This window comes from Cygnus olor, chromosome 3 (assembly GCF_009769625.2).
Source record: "Cygnus olor isolate bCygOlo1 chromosome 3, bCygOlo1.pri.v2, whole genome shotgun sequence".
Classification (NCBI taxonomy): Eukaryota; Metazoa; Chordata; class Aves; order Anseriformes; family Anatidae; genus Cygnus; species Cygnus olor.
In genome coordinates, this window is record NC_049171.1 from 88,798,175 (window position 1) to 88,817,981 (window position 19,807).

General features: G+C 68.6%; 2 protein-coding genes and 1 long non-coding RNA gene across 9 annotated transcripts in view; 2 read left to right on the forward strand and 1 right to left on the reverse strand.

Annotated features, from left to right (window-relative positions):
• On the forward strand, positions 1-16,923 carry LOC121067923. 2 transcript variants are annotated; one of them, XM_040552859.1, is made up of 32 exons: positions 1-545; positions 2,857-2,964; positions 4,268-4,402; positions 4,885-5,016; positions 5,104-5,295; positions 5,379-5,462; positions 5,657-5,775; positions 5,876-5,990; positions 6,235-6,321; positions 6,540-6,655; positions 6,963-7,116; positions 7,343-7,434; positions 7,512-7,602; positions 7,896-8,024; positions 8,166-8,422; positions 8,539-8,662; positions 8,820-9,005; positions 9,132-9,287; positions 9,642-9,862; positions 10,268-10,445; positions 10,615-10,761; positions 10,934-11,284; positions 11,518-11,637; positions 11,931-13,466; positions 13,809-13,889; positions 14,196-14,282; positions 14,388-14,479; positions 14,568-14,653; positions 15,181-15,247; positions 15,449-15,609; positions 15,915-16,067; positions 16,473-16,923. In XM_040552859.1, exons 1-32 carry the CDS (start codon positions 129-131, stop codon positions 16,706-16,708), a joined length of 6,210 nt encoding a protein of 2,069 aa, XP_040408793.1. In that variant the 5' UTR covers positions 1-128; the 3' UTR covers positions 16,709-16,923. The 2 variants fall into 2 exon arrangements, with proteins under 2 accessions (XP_040408793.1, XP_040408794.1); XM_040552860.1 differs by lacking the exon at positions 11,518-11,637.
• The window catches only part of LOC121067928, a 3,485-nt gene continuing 561 nt past the window's right edge, over positions 16,884-19,807 (reverse strand). Inside the window, exon 2 of the long non-coding RNA XR_005818514.1 lies at positions 16,884-18,906. This is a non-coding gene — a long non-coding RNA (uncharacterized LOC121067928). The remainder of the gene's footprint in view (positions 18,907-19,807) is intronic.
• The window catches only part of SLC29A1 (solute carrier family 29 member 1 (Augustine blood group)), a 26,541-nt gene continuing 24,184 nt past the window's right edge, over positions 17,451-19,807 (forward strand). Inside the window, exon 1 of one of the 6 annotated variants that reach the window (XM_040552878.1) lies at positions 17,451-17,499. The gene's annotated coding sequence lies outside the window, so the exon portion shown is untranslated. Of the gene's footprint in view, positions 17,500-17,858; positions 18,413-18,818; positions 18,951-19,807 lie in introns of those variants that run through there. The other 5 variants (XM_040552873.1, XM_040552880.1, XM_040552877.1 and 2 more) reach the window with 5 other exon arrangements.

Below are 19,807 nucleotides of genomic sequence, written 5' to 3' on the forward strand. Positions count from 1 at the left end.
GGGGCGGGCTCCGGCAGCGGGGGAGCGGCGGCGCCGCTTCGCCCCGAGCAGCCCGAGCCGGATCCCCGGGGTCCCCCCGGCTCCCCCGGGCCTCCTCCCCGTCCCGGAGCCCCGGCGGGAGCGGGAGGATGTCGGGCAGCACGGCGAGGAAGGTGCAGCCCTTCACCATCAGCACCAAGCTGTCCCTGCCCAAGTGCGCCGCCGATTTCGCAGCCGACGCCTGCCCCGGCATCGCCCTCGCCTCGGCGCTGGACAACCACCGGGGCCTCCGGAGAGACCTCAACCAGCGCATCTCCCTCTACCTGGCCCAGGCCAGGGGGGGTCCCGCCGGGCCCCCCGGCCAGCCCCGCCGCGGGGAGGAAGGCGGCGAGGAGGAGAGGCTGAGCCGGGGCTCCCTGGCGCGCTCCATCAAGAAGATCACGCTCTCCAACTGGCACGGGGAGGCCGGCTCCGGGGACGCAGGGGGGTCCGGGGACCCCGGCCGGGCTGGCGGGGAGAGGAACCACAACAACAACAACAGCAGGACGGGGAAGGCTCAGTTCAAGGTAAGCGCTCCCCTGGCACCCTGCTCCCCGTCCCGCTTCGGGGCCGGCTCCTGGTTCAGCTCCTGCGGCGGGAGGGCTGCGGGGTGCTTGAGGGCGAGCTGGGGATGGGCTAGCCCAGGGCGAACGTGGGATGGGAAAGCTCGGCCCCACAGCCCGAGCCCTGGGGGGCTCAGCCCTTCGGATGCTTGTGGTTTGCGCGGTTGCGTGCGGGGAGCTGGGAACTCGCCCCCCGCTCTTTTACCAGGGGGGAAACCGAGGCTGGGAGAAGGGAAGTGACTCACGAAGGGCCGCGCAGTGAGGCAGAGCCAGGACAAGGCTCCTGCCCGCCCGGCCCCCGCCACGGCCGGGAGCAGGACCTGGGAGCCCTGGCAGCCTGCCCTCCGCGTTTCGGCACCGGCGGACGCCCCGAGAGACCCCCTGTGCGGCACGGATGGGGAGCGGGGCGGCTCGGAGACCTTGCCAGGATCTCCTTGTGCTTTAACCCCGACCCGCAGCAGCTGGTTTCGCAGCGGGGTAGCGCCGGGGAGAGCCGTGCAGCCGGCTGCCAAAACCCTCTTCTTCATTGCCAATAAAGGCCAGGCGCAGCCTCGCAGGAGCTGCCGGGCCCTTCAGCATGCAGGCAGCTCCTCATAGCATGAGCCTGCGCAGCCCGAGGGGCATCAGCATGAAGACTCCCCTCGTTCGTACAAGGCAGGGCCCTGCGCTCACCCTGGAGGTGCTGTTCGGGGCGCAGGACGGTGCCAGGATCGGCCCTCGCTGCCTGCACGGTGTGGGGGGGTGGAGCTGGGAGGGAGGCTGCAAGATGGAGCTCGGGGAGGCAGGGCGAGAGCCAGGGCACCGGGCAAGCGGCGTGCGGTGCGGGGTGACAGCCGGAGGAGGGCAGGGAGAGCTGTCCCCCGGGAGGCTGGAGGGCAGGCACGGCAGCTTGCTGGGGCTCTCCCAAGCCTGCCCCGCGGCCCCCACCAGCCCAGCCCCGGCCTCGGCTCTGCTGTGACCTCCCAGCCCTGCGGGAGGCCGGGACCTCCGACGGGACGAGCACAATGCAGCTGCAGCCTGGAAGGGTTCTGGCACCGCTCCTTTTGCTCGCGTGAAGTCATTGGCACCTACCCTTCTAAGGGACCGCGGCGAGCATGTGTGCCGTGTTAGTTTTGCTTTTAGCGAGGGGCAGAAACCTCCTCAGAGGAGGCAGCTGAGGCTGCTGCGCTCTTTCCACGTGTGGCTGTGAAGGCTGTGTTCCTGCCGGCGGCCGTGACCTCGTGGGCACCGAGGAAGAAGTTTTTCCTCCGATCCCTAGCCACCAGCCAAGAAGACGTGTGTGTGTGTGTATGTGTTCGCGTGCAGATGCACATGTGTGTGAGGCCAGGAGCGTGAGCCTTTGCACCTCTGCTTCACGTGGGAGGCACCGCTCCCTCTCGGCAGCCTTCAGCCTCCAGGGCAGCGAGAGGAAGGGTTTGTTCCGCCCGAGCGAGGACCCAGCTCCGGCCAGAGGGACCGGCCCCAGTGCGGGAAGGATGAAGTCATCCCTGTGCCGCCAGCCCTGTTTTCCTGCCGCCGGCGGGGCGCGGGACGGGGCCCTAAATAAAGCTCCCCCGTCACCTGCGGGCACGGCTCCCGCGGCTGGGTGCGGGGGGCTCATGGGCTGCAGCCAGCCTGGGACACCGCTGCCTACCAGAGGGGCTTCATGGGGTCCTGAATGGCATCTGATGGGCGTAGAGGGTCAGAGGGACTGCCCTTGAGCACGGTCCAAGCAATCCCACGCGCTTCTTGCCCTGGGCTTGGGCCGCGTGGAGGCTAAGGTAATGCAGAGTTCATCCCGGGCCTCCTCGCCGTGCCTGGCCTGCCTTCCTCCTGCCTCTCCTGCTCACACCCCGGCCCCTCCATCCCGCGGGAGCCCTTCCCTGTGAGTCAGCCACCCTCTTAACTCTTGCCTCCCGGCCTGGCCGGCTTCAGGTGCCGGCAGCCCACGGGGCTCACATTTTCCTCTGCCATGTAGCAGCGGAGGAGGCTGGGGATGCCAAGCCTGCCCACCGTGAGAGCGGGCTTGGACTGCCAGCAGCCGGTGGATGGTTTTTTGCTGGTTTTGGAGTCGAATCAAGAGGAAAAAGGAGAAAAAAAAATGCGTGTGTGGGGAAGCTAAAATGAAGACAGCACCAAGCAAAGCAGCTTCGGAAGCTCTTGCCTGCAAGCAGGGGCTGTGGCTGCTGCAGGGGGGTGTGCAGGAGCACTGCCAGGCTCTCTGCCGCTGGCACCCACCTCCTGCGGCCGCTCAGCTGCTGCCAGGCTGACGGGGCTGCGCCTTCCCCGTCTCTAGGTCTATCTCAGGAAGGATGTGGACGTGGAGGACGACAAGCAGGAGGCTGGGAGCCCCCAGGCCGGCAGTTTCTGCTCCCCGGTGGACAGAGGTTCCCCCTTCGAGGCGGTACGTCCCTGTGCACACTGCTGGGAAGGGGTGTCCAAGGGGTTGGGGATGAGCAAATGGGGCTGGGGGGTTGCTGCCGAGGAGCACAGAGCCCAGAGGTGCGTGCGGGCATCTGCCAAAAATGGGGTGCATCTATCGCCAGGGGGCACAGGGGCTGGGGTTTAGGGCTTGCAGGGGGCTGGGTTACGGGCTCTTCCAGCACTGGCTGTGTCAAGAGGCTGAGGATGACGGAGTCGCAGGAGGGCCTGAGAATCTGTGTTGCTATTTAAAAAAGCAGGAAAAAAAAAAAAAAGGAGAAAAAAAAAAAAAAGATTTCTCTAGTTCTTGTGGTTAGGCAGAGAGGCTTTGAAAAGCGACTCCCATGTCATCAGCAGGGCAGCACATGCCAGAGTGGTTAGAGAGCCTGAAGCTCGCCCGAATCCTGCAGCTCTGCACCCAGGAGGTAACACCCTGGCATGCATGGGTGCGCCGAGCCCCCCGCAGGACTGCTGCCCCATGCCAGGAGCCTGCCCGGAGGGGACTGGGGGCTGGGCTGGGCTCGGGGCTCGGCCCAGGGGAGGTTTCTCCAGCAGGGCTGAGCTGGTGCCCGGGGGCTGCTCCTGCCTCGAGCTGGGGCACAACGAGCTCAGCTCCGGCTTGGGGTGGCCCCAGCTTTGAAAGCAGCCCTGCGGTGCCCGGATTTGGGGCCAGGGGGAAGCTCGGTCCCCGGGGGCAGCAGGGCCCCGTGCTGGGAATGAGCGCCTGGGAGAGGCTGCGCTCCCCCCGGGCTCCGTGCAGCTGGGCCCAGGGCTGCGCTTGGAGGGGGGCCAGCTCCTTGTGCTGGCTGACCTTCGCCGTTGCCCCCGGCGGAGCTGGAGCCCTGACAGAGCATTTCGTCAGCGCCGCCCGCCCGCGAGGCTGAGCCCCGGGGGGCGATGCTGCGCTTCTCCCCCCGCTGTCACCACTCGCTTGGGCTGGGGGTCTCCCTGGGTCGCTCTGCGCCCTTCTGTCCCCCACGGGGTGACTCTAGGGTGACACTGAGCGAACACCGTGGGCGTGTACACTCCTTGAAACCCCCAGATGGCACAGGGACAAGCTGGGGGGCTGGGAGCGACCCGGGGCTGAGGGGCAGCCTGTCCAGCCCCCTGCAGGCTGCTCCTGGGGATGGGGTGAGAGTGCTCCAAATATGTCAGCAAAGCAACAGGATGAGGGACGGGGCAGGCTGGCGTAGTTTAGTTGGGCTTCCAAAACTCGCTCTCCCCTGGGGACAGCAGGGAGGGCTCCCCGGGGTGACGCGCTGACCCCCCTGCCTCTGCCCCCCCAGCTGGCACCCCACAAAGAGAGCCCCAGGAGCAAGGAGCCGGCGGCCCCGAGAAGCGTTGGGCGAAGTGTCGCGGGAGCACCCACCCTCCTCGACCCGAGCCCCCTGCTCGCACAGTTCAACCGGGAGATGCTGCAGGTGAGCCCGCCCGGGGGGCACAGGGGGAATAGGGCTGGGTCCGGCCGCCTTCCGCGCGGGCTGCGGGTGGGGTGCGCCGCGGGGAGGGCTGCGCGGCCGGCCTCGAGCGGAGCCATTGTTGCGGCGTGAGATCATCTTTGGCCGCCTCCGCCTGGCTGTCAGCCCCGGGGAGAGGGGGTCAGCCCGCACCGGGGCCCCGCTTCCTCCCCACGTGCACGCTCGCCTCCCGCCCCCTGTCCTCCTCCTCCTCCTCTTCCTCCTCCTCCTGCTTTCCCTTGCCCGCAGCATGGGAACAGGGCGGCGGAGAGGGGCTGGGGCAGGGAGGAGAGAAGGGAGATGCTGCTCGCCTTCCCGTCACCGCCGGCTCCTTCACCAGCCCCATTGTGCCCAGGGGGGTTTGGGCAGCCCCTCAGCCTCTCAGTGCCACGTCCTGGGGGGGTCTGGCGGAGGCGTCCGTCCACACGGCTCTTCCCACACCGCAGGCGGAGGGCTGGGTGCGAGGCAAGCTGCGGGACCTGAAGGACGGCTGCGACCTGCAGGGCTGGGAGCAGGTTGCCCAGACCCTGCAGAGGGAGATGAAGGACTTCGAGAACGCCCTGATCAAGCTCAGCCAGGTGAGGCCAGGCTGCGGCGCTCACCCCGTGGAGTCCCCCGGGCTCTTTGTGAGCCCCCTGTGACCGATGGGGTCCCTCGCCCCGCAGATGGGCGAGCAGCTGACGTGCAGGCCGAGCCCCGGCGCCGAGGCGGTGCGGAGGCAGCTGCAGGCCCTGCGGGAGCAGTGGCAGCTCCTGAAGCAGACGGCCGCCAGCCAGAGCCGGGCCCTGGGCGGGCTGCGCAGCCTGCAGGACTTCAGCAGGAAGGCGGAGCGGCTCGAGGCCTGGATCCGCCACAAGGTGCGGGCAGCGGGCGGCAGGCAGCGTGCCCCGGGGGCGGGCTGCCACGTCCCCCGCCTGCTCACAGCCTCCCCCTGTCCCAGGAGGAGAAGCCCTGCCTGGCGGCCCTCCTGCAGGAAAGCCCGGACAAGATCCAGCTCACCCGCCGCATCCTCGACTTGAAGCAGGTGGGGGGAGCTCGGCCTCCATCTCCTCCCTCTTACGGCTTGGGATGTGGCAGGCTGGCCCTTGCCCACCCAAGCTGCTCTCCGAAACCCAACCAGTGCCCCCAAAGCTGGGGCATGGCTCAGGTGCGAGGTCTCGGAGAGCGTGGCCGGGGGGATGGACGGTGGGTGCTGATTTCTGCCTCTGCTCGGCTCAGGAGGAGCAGCACTTCCAGAGCCTGCACGAGGAGCTCAACAGCCTGGCTCAGAAGCTGGAGAAACAAGGCAAAAGCGAGAGCAGGAGCATCTGTGCCCGGCGCAAGCACCTCAACAAAATGTGAGCGGAGGCAGCGGGACGTTGAAGCAGGGGCCTGCAGCTGGCACGGGCAGCACTGCGACACGAGCCGCCCTTCACCTCTGCAATTCCCTCTATGCAGGTGGCTGCGGCTGCAGGGCACCCTGAAGGAGCATCACGAGGCTCTGCAGCTGGCCCTGGAGGTCGCTGCCTTCCTCCAGCAAGCGGATGCCCTGCTGGGTGCCATCCACGCCAAGGTACCAGCCTTGCACAGCCCTGTGCAGAGCATAATTGTGGGGGCAGCACCCCGCTCTCGTCCCCTGCGTGGAGGCTGCTGCGGATGGAGCGTCCTCAGGGTGTGAGAGCTGGGGGGCAGAGCCCAGCACGGGGTAGGGAGACACAGAGCGGCAAATGTAGCTTGGCTGGAGGGACATGCACACGCCAGAGCTGAGGGCAGTGTCTTGTCCCCCTCCCCGCACTGACTGCGGCTTCTTCTTACAGTGGAGGAGCGTCTGCGGTGTGGGGAAGCAAGGGGAGGCCGAGGCAAGCCGGGATCGGGATGTCAGGGACATAGCCAGCCAGGTGATGGTAAGTGCGGGTGTCGGCCTCGTCCTCTGAGCCCTGGGAGCATCCTGGGGGACGGGGGGCTTGCGTGCCTCGTGGGGTCAGCGCTGGCACCGGTGGGGCTGGGGGCTCGGTGTGCACCCCACATCCACGTGGGGCAGCTGGGGCTGAGTGTGGGGGCAAGCAGCCACCGTGTGCGGCTCGTCCCCTGCCGGCCCTGCCACCACTCCCCTGTCCTGCAGATGCTGGACGTGACCGTGTCGCAGCTCCTCAGCCTGCAGCCCAGCCTGGCAGCCCGAGTCACCCCCAAGCACCGAGACGTGAAGGAGAGCTGGGCCCAGCTCCAGCAGGCGCTGAGGTAGGGCAGCCCCCAGCCCTGCTCCCCTGAGGCCTGGAGCAGCCGGTGGTGGCTGCATGTGGCTGTGGAAAGATGGGCTTGGGTTTGCAGCTTAGCCCCGGGGTCTGGGCTCCTTGGTCAGGTTCATGGTGCCGTGACCTTAGAGGGTTCCCTCCTTCTTCCATGCCTTGATCTCCTCTGGAAAACAGGGGGTGATCTGGACCACAAAAAGTGAGCTTTAGGGGCTCTCTCCACTTAGGGGCTCTCTTTTCTCCATCCTCTGCAACCCCCCCCCCCGCACCTCCCTTCACTCCCTGCCCCTTTCCAGGACCGAGAAGGCTCCAGCACTGGCTCTGGGAAGTGGTTTCCCAGGGGGAGAAGCTGTGGCTGCAAGCACTGAGCCCCACAGAGATGGTAGCAGCCGGGAGCCGGTGGGGAAGAACGCAGGAGACAAGCAGAAGAGAGATCCCGGCAGCAGCATGGTGAGCACGGCAGCTCAGCCCTGCCTCCCCCCGGCCTCTCCAGGGCCTCCGCGGTAGGAAGCCGGCCGAGCTTGTGGGAATTTGGTCATTGGCCAAAGCCCAAGCCCAGCGCTCTGCCGTGGCTCAGATACAGCCAGCCGCAGCAACGAGCCCCGTGACCGGCCCACGGCAAAGCAAAGCACGTTTGGGGCCGGGCGGAGGAGACATGGGAGCCTTGGTGCTGCAGGTGCAGAAGGACGTGTCGAGGAGGACGGCGGAGCACGTGCGAGGCGAGGAGAGCAGCCCCGGCTCTCCGGCAGCGGGAGGAGACAGCAGGAGGTACGGGCTCGCAGAGGTGGCTCTCGGGAGTGGGACGGAGTGGGGGTCCCCGTTGCTGACCGTCCCCCTCTCCACAGGAGGAGGAGGGGTCCTGGAGAGGTGGAGGCTGAGCGGGGCACGCGGCCCCCGGAGGCCCAGGTGCAGGATGTCTGCCGGGTGGCAAGCACGGTAACGTCTCCCCGAGAGCCCAGGCGTGTCCCCCTGCCCCTTCGCTCCCAGACCGTCCGTAGTGGGGTCCCCCTTTCCCACTCCCCATTAATTGTGGGTGCACATGATCCCGTGCTCCTCAGCAGGCTGCATCCCCGCTCAAGGAGAGCGTGGCTCATGGCAGCCACCCAGCTCCCATGGGGGATGCAGAGAGCTGGGAAGGGCAGGCTCCAGCATGGCTGTGCCCCTGGTGAGCCCCCTCCAGCGTGGGGACACGGGGCAGGACCCATCCTGAGCGCTGTCCCTGCCTCCAGGAGGGGCAGGAGGCGGCGGGCGCGGGGAGCCCCCAGGTGGAGGCCATGCTGCGGGAGCTGGGCGAGCTGTGGGAGGACCTGCAGAGGAAGCACCAGGAGAACGGCGCCGTGCTGCGGGAAATCGATAAGGTGAGTGACCGGCATCACCCGCACGTTGCTCCAGCAGTGCCGTGGCCACCCGATGTCTGGCTACCAGCCTGGCTCCTGCAACCCTGGGTGGCTGGAAGCCGGGGCGATGGGGCCGGTCCCACCTCCCCGCTGTCCCCGCAGGCACTGAGGCTGGTGGGGGAGCTGGACCGTGCCGAGCGGTGGCTGCAAGCCGTGGCCGGGTCGCTCTCGGAGCCAGCCGCCATGAGGAGCCCCGCGGAGCTGCGCAGGGACCTGGAGGGGACGGGCCAGCTGGAGAGGCAGCTCCTGCTGTGCGGCATCAAGCTCCAGGCGCTGTGGGAGGAGGCAGCGGGCGAGACACCCGCAGAGCACGAGGGAGCGAGGAAGATGCAGAGGAAGGTGGAGATGGTGGAGGAGAAGTGAGTAGCAGGGGAGGCTGCCTCCTCTCCAGTCCCTGGGTACACAGGAAGGAGGATGTTCCACCCAAGGAGGTGCAGGGGGCCCTGGTATCCATGACGGACGCCTGTCCCCGTAGGTTGGCACACGTGCAGGCAGCCCTGCGGCGCCGAGCCGCCGACCTGCGCGACTCCCTGGTGCTGTCCGAGTTCCTGCAGAACCTGCAAGAGGAGGAGGCGCGGAGCCGGCAGGGATCCGGGGAGGTGAGCAGCGGGGATGGGAGCCCTTTGGGATTGCCCAGCAGCTGGGGCCGGCCCAAGGGTTGGTCTGAGGCTTGCACGGGGGCTGCCCCTCTCCGTCCTGGATGCCTTGGGGGTTGCTCCACATCTCTCTCACGCCCAATGTCTCCGTTGGCTTCAGCCAGGGAGCGGGCATTGTGGCTCGCAGGGGGCTTTTCCCCTGCTCTCGGCCCAGGCTGAGGACAGCAAGGAGGTGAGCAGCCCCTTGGGAGAGCTGCAGGAGGCCGTGGAGATGCTGAACGACGCAGTGAAGGAGCGGGAGCGAGTCATGGAGGTGGCGGCGGAGACGGAGAGCCTGGAGCGCCTGGTAGGGGACGGGGACGCGGGGCTTCAGGGACACAACCTGGGTGGCCCACACACAGCTGCACGTGCCACTTGGCTGGGAGGGGTCCCACCGCGGGGCTCATCTCTGCCCTCCCTCCCTCCCGCCCAGGTGGCAGAGGTGTCCCCGCGCCTGGAGGCCCTTCGGTGCAGCGCCGAGGCCCTGGCTCGCGACACCGCCCAAGCGGAGAGCGGCTTCACCACGGTGAAGAGCGAGAAGGACCTCCCGGGGCTGCAGGGCTTGCAGAGCCGGCAGCAGGAGATGGAGGTGAGCCCCGGGGAGCCCCGCGGCCGGCCGGGCACGTGGCGGGGAGGTGTCCGGGCAGGATGGGGCCATCCCGGGGAGGCGCTGGCCCCCGGGGGCCCAGGTGTCGTAAGCCTTGGCGCGCTGCGGCGTCTGGGCTGGAATTTTCCAGCCCGGGCCAGGGAAGGGGAGAAGAGCTTGCGTCAGCTCCCGTGTGCCAACGCCCGGCTGCCAGCACCTCGCTCATCTTTCCGCCGGCGGGGTGGTGACTCAGGCGGGCAGAGCGGGCGGGCGGGGAAACCGCACGGAGAAAACTCTGCCTCGCCATGTCACCCTCAGCATCCTGAGCCTTCTTTTTTTTTCCCCTCTGGTCTTCAGCGTGCGGTATCGGAGACCCTGCAGGGGCAGCTGGAGGAGCTGGAGCGGGCAGCTGCCCGCCTGCAAGAGCTCTGCCCTGCTCGCCTGTGCCCCGTCAGCCGGGAGGTGCAGGACACGCTGCGGGCGTGGGCAGGGCTGCGGGAGCTGCTGCGGCAGACCCGTGCCCACGTGCAGCAGGCCGGCCGGCTGCGGCACTTCTTCAGGGATTACTTGGCCATGATGTAAGTGGTGATGAGCCGGCGGGGTTGTCTCTGCGGCGGGGGAGCTGCTGGGAGCGTGGCGTTCCCGGAGCTGGGGATGCTCACACGTTATGTGGGCAGTGCTGGAGCCGGGAGCATCTGGAGCCCCAAATGAGGGGCTGTGCCCGGTCTGCGTGCACACAGCAGCCTGCTCAAGCCAGCCCCTGAGGGCTGCAAGGCCTTGCTTGAAGCCACCCCATCACCAAGCCATCCCAAAGATGGTGACAGCACGGGGACGGATGTCGGGGGGGACCTCAGGCCCTGCACAGCCGTCAGGGCCAAAGGGCATCTTGGCATCCCCGAGGAGCCACATCCCGTGGGAGGTGAGGGCAGGTTGGGAATGGCTTCCCTGGGTTGTCCCTGAGCCCGTCCTTCGTGTGCCCTCAGCTCCTGGACGGAAGACACGCGGGCTCAGATCTTCTCCGAAAGCCCGAGCAGCCACGGCTTCCTGGAGACTCAGTGTGAGGAGCTGGAAAAGAAGATCGAGGGCAAGCTGAAGGAGTTTGAGGAGCTGGCGGCGGCGGGGCAGCAGCTGGTGTCGGAGGAGCACTACCTGAGCGCCACGGTAAGCGGCGGAGAGCCAGGACGGGGGAGCCACCCTCGGCATCCCACGGGAATCCTGCAGGGACAGTCCCTGGAGGATAGAGCGGGCGGTGGGCACGGAGCCTGGTGAGTGGTACGGGGCCCTGGAGCCCGGGGTCCTGGCAGGCCACCCAGCATCTCCGTCCCTCCAGATCCAGGAGCGCCTGGAGGAGCTGCAGAGCATGCTGGGCTGGGTGCTGGTGCGCTGGCGAGCGCAGAGGCACCAGCGGGACGCCGGGAGCAAGCAGGAGGAGAGGAGGGACCCCGAGAGCCCCTTGAGAGCATCCCCTGCCGCCCAGGTGAGTACCCAGCTGCGCTGAGAGCGCTGATGGAGCAGGCGGCACACAAGTAGATGGGGGACGTGCCACGCCTGTGTGGTGACACCCCTGGGACACTCAGGCAGGACAAAAGGAGGATTGTCCTGACAAAGTGCAGCCCATCCTTCACCTTCCCTCCTGTCTCATTCCCCAGGAGCAGCGTGCCCCGTGTGCTCGGGAGAGCATCCTCAGCCCAGCGAGGTCCACTCCCTGCTCCCTCGCCGTGCCCGCACAAGGACCAGAGCCGCGGGTGCCGGCAGGAGCGGCGGTCTCCCCTCCAGCATCACCTCTCTCAGACACCCCGTCGGGAGGGGAGCGGGGCTGGGGGGACCCCAGCATCTCAGGAACCCCCGAACAGGCTCTGGCCTGGGATCCCTCTGAGACCTCCATGCTGCTGCTGCCGCCGCGGGGCCCCGGCGGGTTGGGGGGCACGGTCAACCTGATCCTGAGCATCGGCAAGAAGGGCGAGAAGAAGAAGGTGCAGATAGAGGAGGCACCGCGGACGGTATGTGGGGCTGGGCGGGGGGCTTGTAGGGCTCCTGGGTGTCCTCCGTGGTGGCACCCAGCCGGGCTGTCCCCAGGCGAGCTGCCTGGCCCGCATAAGTCTCTGCCGGATGTTGAGCGACTCCCGAGGGCTAAGGACCAGCTTGTGCCACCCCTTTCCTGCACTTCCCTGGCTGCAGCTCCTCACCCCCGCGCATCCAACACCCCTCTCTGTCTCTCTCTCCCCCTGCTCAGCTCCCTGCCACTAAACCCTCAGGCTGTAAAAACTTTTGGAAGCGTTGCCAGGGGCTTGTAGGAAACACTTGGGGTAGTTTAAAGCGAAAGAGAAAGCCGCCTCGCCAGCCGGCGGAAGAGGTAACAGCCCGGGGAGGCCGCATGCGGGGCGGAGTGGCTGCATGGTGTGAACCCGCCTGCTCCGGACCCGCGCTGCCGCAGCCACGCGCCCTGCCCACGGCACGCAGGGCGAAGGGAGGGTTGAGGGGGGGGGCAGCCCCAAGGGACAGGAGGTGCTCTTCCAGCTCCTCCAGGCAGGGCCGCTTTCGAGGGCTGGGGATGGCGTCCGTGGGGAAGAGCACAGCCCTCGGGGTGCTGGGCAAAGCGTTTTCAGGAGCCGGGGGTCACCGCTCTCCGCCCCTCCGTGCCCGCAGGTGCTGCTGGAGGAGAGCTACGGGGAAAAGGCCAGGAAAAGCGCCGGCACGCCGCAGCCAGCAAAGCGGGCGCCTGCCGCGTCCTGCCGCCCTCCGGCACCCAGCTCCGGCACGCCGGCGGCCTCCCACACCCTGCCCAAGGCCGGCGCCGGCTCCCTCTTCAACAGCCTGCAGAGGAGGGAGCGGGCGAGGGCCGAGCAGGCGCGGCTGCTGACGCTGCAGGGGATCATGGGCGCCAGCTCCCTGCAGCCCCTGCCCGAGGAGCGGCACGGCCCCAGCAACACGTGGCCTCTCAAGTGCGGCTGGAGGAAGGCGGCGGGGACCCCCGGCCCCCCGCTCGGGGAGCTGCTGCTCTACGTGAAGAACCCCCTGGTGCGGGACATCGACGCCGAGTGCGGGGCGGCCCCCCGGCACCCCAAACCTCGCCACGATCCCCCTGGAGCCACGCTTCGCCAGGGGCTGAAGGCCGCGTGCCCCCACCTTTCCCTGGGCTCCGTGCTCAGCCTGGAGCTGCCCAAGGATGTGGCGGTGCTGGGGCGCCTCCGAGATGCGGCACCGCCGGAGGAGGAGGAGGAGGAAGAGAGGAAGGGCAGGGGGGTGAGGTGGTGGGAGCCCCCCAGAGAGGCCGGGCGGCAGGAGGACACGGGCGGGCACAGTCCCCGGCAGCCCGGCGATGACCTGGGGGTGTCCCCCAAAGCCGAGCGAGGAACGTGGTTTGAAGAGGTGAGCTTCAACCCCAGCTACGGCCGGCACAAGGCACGGGGCCCGGAGGCTGCCCGCAGCACCGGGGAGGAGCGCAGGAGCCCGCGGCACCCCGCCAGCACCAGCCGACACCTCCCGGACTCGAGGCCGGGCCGGCCGCCCCACGTCAGCGTGCTGCACGAGCAGCTCGGCCGCGAGCAGGACGTGCTGGTCGCCCGCCTGGGCCAGGACAGCAGCCCCGGTGCCGCCTGCAGGGCCAGGCACCGCGAAGCTGCTCGGCTGGAGATGGGGACGTCCCCCTCCGGCACCCCGGTCAGGGCAGGAGCCGTCCCCGGCGTTGTCCGTGCTCAGCACCCACCCAGCAGCGCCCAGCCCGGGGGGTCCCCGGCTTCCCCCGCCGCTCCCACCCAGCTCTCCGTCTTCGAGTGGGCGCTGGGGTCCCCGCAGCCCCCCAGCCCGGCGCCGGGTGCCGGGGAGGTTTGCCACCCTGCCCACGGGCAGTTCGAGGAGGAGGAGGAGGAGCTGCAGGCCATCTGGGACGGGGCGGGCGAGCGGCGAGCGCCCAGCCACCCGCCGGGGAGCCCCCCCAGCTCCGACACCGCCGGCGGGCCCCTCATCCTCTCGGCGGCCAACAACGTGCTGGTGGCCAAGTTCACCCTCCCCACCGCCGCCCGGATCCTGCACAGCCCGGCGGGAGGGAAGGGGCACGGAGGCAGCCCCCACGGGCACGGGGCAGCCCCCTGCGTGGAGGAGACGGTGTCCGCGGCCCCCTCGGACAGCCCCGGTGTGGGGGATCGGCGGAGGCATCGGGAAGAGGAGAGAGAGGGCAGCCAGGTCAGTGCTACGGCTGGGGGCTCTCCCTCGGGGTTGGCAGGGTAGCGGGGTGCCCTAGATGATTTTGGGGACCCTGAGGGGTGAGGTGATGCTCACGTGCTCCAGCTGGGGATGTGGGGGAAGAGCGAGGGGCTGAATTCGGGAGTGCCAGCTGCACGGTGCTCCCCTACCAGTGCTCAGCCTTAGCAAGGCAGCACTTGACCCTAAAAAAAAAAAGGGCGCCCTGATGTAACTCAGCCCCAGTTGTCCCATTTGATGTTGCCCACTGGTGGGGGTCAGACAAAGCCCACATGCCATGGGGCTGCTCTGGGGCTCCTTCCCACACCTGCTGTCTGCTTGCAGGCTCCTGCTGGTAAAACGGAGTTTCAGATGATGGAGGGGACGCTGGAAAGGAAGCACGTGCTGCAGACGGGAGGGAGGAAGGTACGGTCAGTCGCCTTCGGGACCGGGGTGCTGGGCCGTGAGGCCATGGGGGCTGCTGGAGTGGGGGGCAGTGAGCAGACTCCTCCGTGCACCCCAGCCTCCTGGCAGCTGCGGGGCACGGGGCCTGCGGGAAGGACCCCGATGGTCCTAATAGTGGCACCCCATGGCATCTCACGGATGCTGGCCCCACCGCGTGCACAGAGCCCCCCCAGGGCTGCAAGTGGCGGGGGGCACTGCACCTCATCCAAACCCCTTCACCCACCATCCCCTGTGTCACCACTGCTGTCCCCTGCTCGTGTCCCGCAGGCGAGCTGCCGCGCCTGGGGCCTCTTCCACGCCGTGCTGATGAGGCAGACGCTGTGCTTCTACCAGGACCGGAGGGACAGCCTCAAGGTACGGTGCCTTGAGGGGGGGCTGTGTATGGGGGGTCCCTGTGGCCGGCTGGGGAAGGGGGAGCTGCAAACCCTGCCGTGGTTTTTGCTCTTCCCTGTGCTGCAGAGCTCCGTGGTGGCCCTTCCCCTCAACCTCGCCGGGGCCGTCTGCACCCCGGACACCGAGTACACCAAAAAGACCAACTGCTTCAGGCTGCAGTGAGTACCCCCGGCCCGGCCCCCGGGAGACGAGGGTTCACCTACAAGCCACGCTTTTCTTGCTGCTGACCTCTTCTTCCCCTGGCAGGCTGCGGGATGGCTCCGAGTACCTCCTGCGGGCCCCATCACAGCCCCTGATGAACGAATGGGTCTCCAAGCTGCAGCAAAACTCAGGTGAGCAGCCCCTGGAGTGGGCAGGGAGGAGCAGGCACCTCTGTGTTGCAGCCCCTTTGGAGGTGGGTGTGGGATGGATGAGCCGAAGCACGGCCTCGCCTCTGATTTATGCAGGCTCCTGACCTGCCTCGGGAGCTGTGCTTCTCTGCCAGCAGGATTTGGAGGCTTTGTTTTCACACCGCGCACACAGTTAGAAATCAGGAATAACAGGGCTGACGTCAGCCGAGGCTCAGCAGCAAAAAAGCCAGCCTCGGGAAGATTACAAATGGGCTCTGGTCTTCCCGTGCCCTTCATCTTCCATTCCCGTGGGGCCTGGGAGCCCCTTCCAGGCGAGGAGATCTGCCAGACCAGCATCTCCCCACTGCCACCGCCATTCCCTGGGGGCTCGGGCTGTGCATCCCGGGCTGCTTTGCAGGAGCCAGCGCAGCCCCTGCAGCCGGTGGCCACGGGTGGTCACCCCGCGGGCTCTCTGGGGTGTCCCGTGTGCCCCCCCGTGCTGCAGCGTGCCTCTCTGCCCCTGTGCCCAGGTTTCCCCGAAGTGGATTACTTCCAGGCGGCCGCGCAGTGCGTCGAGGGTGCCAGCGCTGCCGGGGGGTGAGTAGCCAGGGGGGGCTACCCTCTCACCGCCTCGGGTGGCCCACAGCAGGCAGTGGGGTGCCACGAGGCGCTTTCCCACTCGGGGCGGGGGGGGGGGTGGGTACCAGCCGCTTCTTCCACTTGGCCCTTGCGCTGAGGCTCTGCCCTAGCTCCGTCAGCCCGCAGCAAGCCGAGCTGTACCTCTCTGCTACCTTCCAGCTTCGGCAAGGCGCCCGGCCCCGGCAGCTCCCACCTGCAGGGTCACCATCAGGCCGTGACCGCCAAGAGCCAGGAGATCGTGGTGCTACCCCGCTCAAACGCCCGGCTGCAGCTGCCCCTGGACGCGCAGGATGGCCCCGCCGATGGCACGTCGGCAGCAGGTGACTTCCTCGCCTCCACGCCTCCGGGCCCCGTGGGGTCTCCCCTACTTGCTGCCCAAATGCAGCCCCAGCGGGTGCTCTTGGGGTTGCTCTGCTCCTGCCCGAGCTCCGTGGCAGAGCGCGAGGCTGGGCTGTTTGGGAGGATGCAGGGCTGTCCTGGGGTGGCCTTGCCTTGTGTCATAGTGCCGTGTTGGCGTCTGCAGGACATCCTGACTTGGGGTCAAGGCAATCCACTGGTGGAGAGCGTATCCACCTGGGCATGTGTCCCTGTAACGCCTCCTTGACCCGTCTCTGTTCTGTTTCAGAGGATGTCCGTGGGGCTGTCAGCCACACAGCCGGGCCCAGGGAGCAGCAGTGGTCACCCAGGACGTCCCCTGGGCTGTGGGACAACGGCTGCCCAGATGACGACGACTGCGGGCTGGTGGCCAACAAGCGGCGGTCCTACTCCTTCACCTCAGGTACGGTGGGGTCGGGGCACACGTGTATGGGGCAGCCTTGTCCAGCAGCCCCATCAGGGCAGGAGGTGCTTCACCCAACGGTGTTTGTCCCGTTGGAGTGGTGGTGGCCATGGGCTGGGTCACCCATCCCACCAGGAGGCATCTCCCCCGCCTTGTGCCATCTCCGAGCACCCTACAGGGTGGCTGTGCTCAGCCCCACAGCTACCAGTGTGGGGACAATGGCTTCTCTGGGCAAGCTCCTGGTTTTGCTGTCACAGCCAGGAGGTGGCACCAGCGCCCCTGTCCCCAGAGCCACCCGTGCGGTGCTGGTGTCCCCATCCCTGCACCCCGGTCTGCAGCACCCCATGCCCTGCTCGGGGAGGGCTCGGGGGGGGGCTGGCAGCCTCTCACTGCTCCCTCCCGCAGCCACCTACCAGAAGATCACCCCCGTGGCCGTGCCCCAGGAGCCGCTGGAGGCCGGGAGCAGCTACTCGGTCACGCTGTACATCGGGGAGCAAGCGGCGGCCGTGCCCAGGGCGCGCTGCCACTCCTTCGTGGCGCGGCCGGGGAGCCCGCGGGACGCGCTGGGGGAGAAGCCCCCCGGCCCCCCCCGCCCCAAGAACAAGTCCGTCTTCAAGAAGTTCTTCGGCAAGAAGGAGTGAGCCCCGGCCGAGGGGGAGGAAAGCCCCCGCCTGCCCGTGTTCTTCCTCTCGGGTGCCGTCGTCGCACCGTCTCCGCTCCCAGCACCAGCTCACCGCTCGCCGCCTGCCCGGGGGGGCTGCACCGCACCCCCGCCTCCCCCTTCCCGCCCCCGGGCCTCCCCCCACACGCAGCACAGGCAGGGCCGGGGGTGTTTTTATTAAAAAACAGATAGACACGCGGTCTGGGAGCTTCTTCATCCAGCCCGCAGAGGGGCTCCGGAAGGTGGGTGGTGGTCGTGTCAGAGGAGGGGGCTCCCGTGGCCGGGCTCGGTGCTGCTCGAGGGGAAGCCTGAGCCACCCGGCATCTCCCGAGGAGCTTGGTCCTGTGGTTTTCCCTGTTGTCCCCGGCCCAGCTCGTCCCTCACGGCACCTGGACCCCGTTTCCCTCACTTGCTCAGCCTCGAGCCTCGTGCTCGGTGCAGGATGGCCGCAGGCAGGCGCGTGCTGCGTGCTGTGGTGACGGTCAGGGAGCGTGGCCAGACCCCGGGGGCTTCCCTGTCCCAAAATTTTGCAATAGCTTCGCCAGGCCATGCTGGTTTCAGCCACTCTGGTTCCTGTCTGTGCCGGGAAGGGGAGGGAGCCCAAACCCCCATCCGGGTGTGCACCAGCCCTTGGGCAAAAAGGGCAGGTCTGTGAGGACGCTCCCGGCAGGCTCCAAGGCTCAGCCTCTCCTCCGCAGGCGCAGGATGGGGCTTAAAATAGCCGGGCTGGCTGCCGCCCAGATCCGCAGCGAGGGCTGCGAGCGCAGAAACGCGAGCAGCGGGCACGGGGCTGCTCCCACCCCCCTGTGTCCCACTGCAACCCCCAGCTGGGGACGGGGGCAGCGGTGTCACCCAGCGAGGGGCTTCGTGCTCCCGGAGGGGGGGAGTTGGGGGGATTTGGGGCCGCAGATTTCTCTTGGCTCGGTCTCTTGGCTCGGTCACCTGTTTTCCTCCAGCACCGCCGCTGGGCCCGTGCACACTGCCTTAATGGGAAGAGAGGAGCGGGGCGGCTCGCTCGGGGCTGAGGGGGATGCCCTGGGACGGGGCCAGCCCCGGCCGTGCCGCGAGGAGGCACTTGCAGCCCCGGCCGTGCGCAGCAGCCGCTCGGTCAGGAGCCGCCAGCTCATTCCTGAGCTGCTGAGGGGCCCGGTGGAGGGGCAGCGGGGCTGGGGCTGCACGGAGGGCTCGTCCCCCCTCACTGCTTGGGGTGCGTGACACCCAGAGCCACCGACTTGCCCAAAGTGTCCCACGCTGGCCCAAGTCCGGCACGGCGGCGTGAGACGAGACGTGTAAAACGGAGAGGGGACGGGGGCACCTTGTGACCCCAGGCAGAGCCCACGGCACGCTCCCCGTGCAGCGGGGCATCGCAGGAGGGCACCGTCCCCTGCACCCACGCTGCAGGAGGGCACCTCCCCCTCCCCCTCTCCCCTTCCTCGCCCTGGCGCCGGGCCCCGCTGACGAATCCCGCTGGCGGTCTCGATGGCAGGCGCCGCTTCCCCCCGCTAATCCCCGCGTGCACGCAGCCTCCACTTGCTGAGCCAGCGGGAGCCCTGCGGAGCCGCTCGCAGCCAGCGCCCGGCTGAGGAGCTCGTGGCACGGTGAGGGGCTCCGCAGCCCCCGTCCTCCCTCCACCGGAGGATCCCCGGCACCGGGCAAGGCGGCAGCGGGGAGCTGAGCCCTGGAGGTAACGGGCAGGGTGGCGAGAGGGAAAGGCGCTGGCTTGGGGGCTGGGGAGGGGACGTGGCTCTGAGAAGCCGCCACAAGGACCCACGTGCAAGGTCACCCCGCAGCCGGGGGCCTGTGCCGAGCTCTGTCACCCACCGCCCCGTCCCTCTGCCCCGGGGCTGAACGGGGATCTGGGGATCTGGTGACAAGGACGATGCGGCTCCCGGCCGTGCTGCGGCTGGAAGGGAAAGGGCCGGGGGGATCTGGGTCTGCAAGGCGATGCCTATAGGGCAGGGCCCCCCACTTCACAAGGACTTTGTCCCCAGGAGGGCATGGGGCATCCCCGCGCGGGGGCTGGGGGCTGTCCTGCAGCCGGGTGTCCTTGGTGCGGCGGGCAGAGCGCTAGGACCTGGGGAGAGGCGGGCAGGCAGCGCTGGCAGCTCTCCCCCTGAGCAGTGCGGGATCCGGGCTTGTCAGCCGGCAGCACCACGGGCACGCAGCCTGCCAGCGGCCCTGCGGACACCGGGAAAAAAAAAAAAAATAAATCACAGCAACATGTAAGCGTGTGTGGCTGTGCCCCGGGCTGGCACCGTGCGCCACGGACAGCCGCCGCGGAGCTGCAGGGGCTGTAACTAGGGCACGGGGCTGAGCGGCGGTGCCGCGGGACACAGCAGGTCAGAGCTGGGGCACGGGGACACCGGCAGCGGTGGCTTTGCTCTGTGCGCTGTCCCACAGCGGGGCAGGGGTTGGGGTGCCGTGGGGGTGGCAGGTGGTCCGGTGGGTTTTTTGGCCCCAGTGTGCTCGCCCCCACGCTCCCGGCCATACTGGGGCGGTGCCTTGTGTTTCTGTAAGGTCCTTGGGGCGCCTGCAGCGCGGGGGACACCACCGGGGAGCCCTCGCTCTGTGCCCCTCCGTCGGGATTTCGTCCCCAGCGCTGCCCAAACCTCGCAAGCCCTTTGTCCCCGGAGCCAGGCTCTCTCCCGTGACCCTTCCAAGCTGCGGGCTGACCGCTGGGAGCACGCCCTCGGCCCTCGCTCGGCTCCCTCCCCAGCTCCTTCCTCCCCAGGCGCCGTCCCCGTGCTGCCCTCGGCGTGATTCGGCGGGGACGCGGTGGCCCCGGCTGCCCCTCGGCTTGTTTGCAGGATCCTGACCCCGCGCGCGGGGCGCAGAGGCCGGGGCAGGGTCCGCAGCCTGGCCCTTGCCCCCACGCTGCCTCTCGGCGTGGCGGCACCGTGCCGCTGTCCCGGCCACGACCCCACACGGGGGACGCGGGTCGGGGTGGGCAGCCCCGGCTTCAGCCCACCGAGCTGCTCCGGGGGGGCTCGTCGGCTTCTCGGGGAGCTCTGCCCGGTTTTTTGGGGGGGGCTCCCATCACCTCCATAACCACATCCGTAATGCACCCATCCCGGCTGAG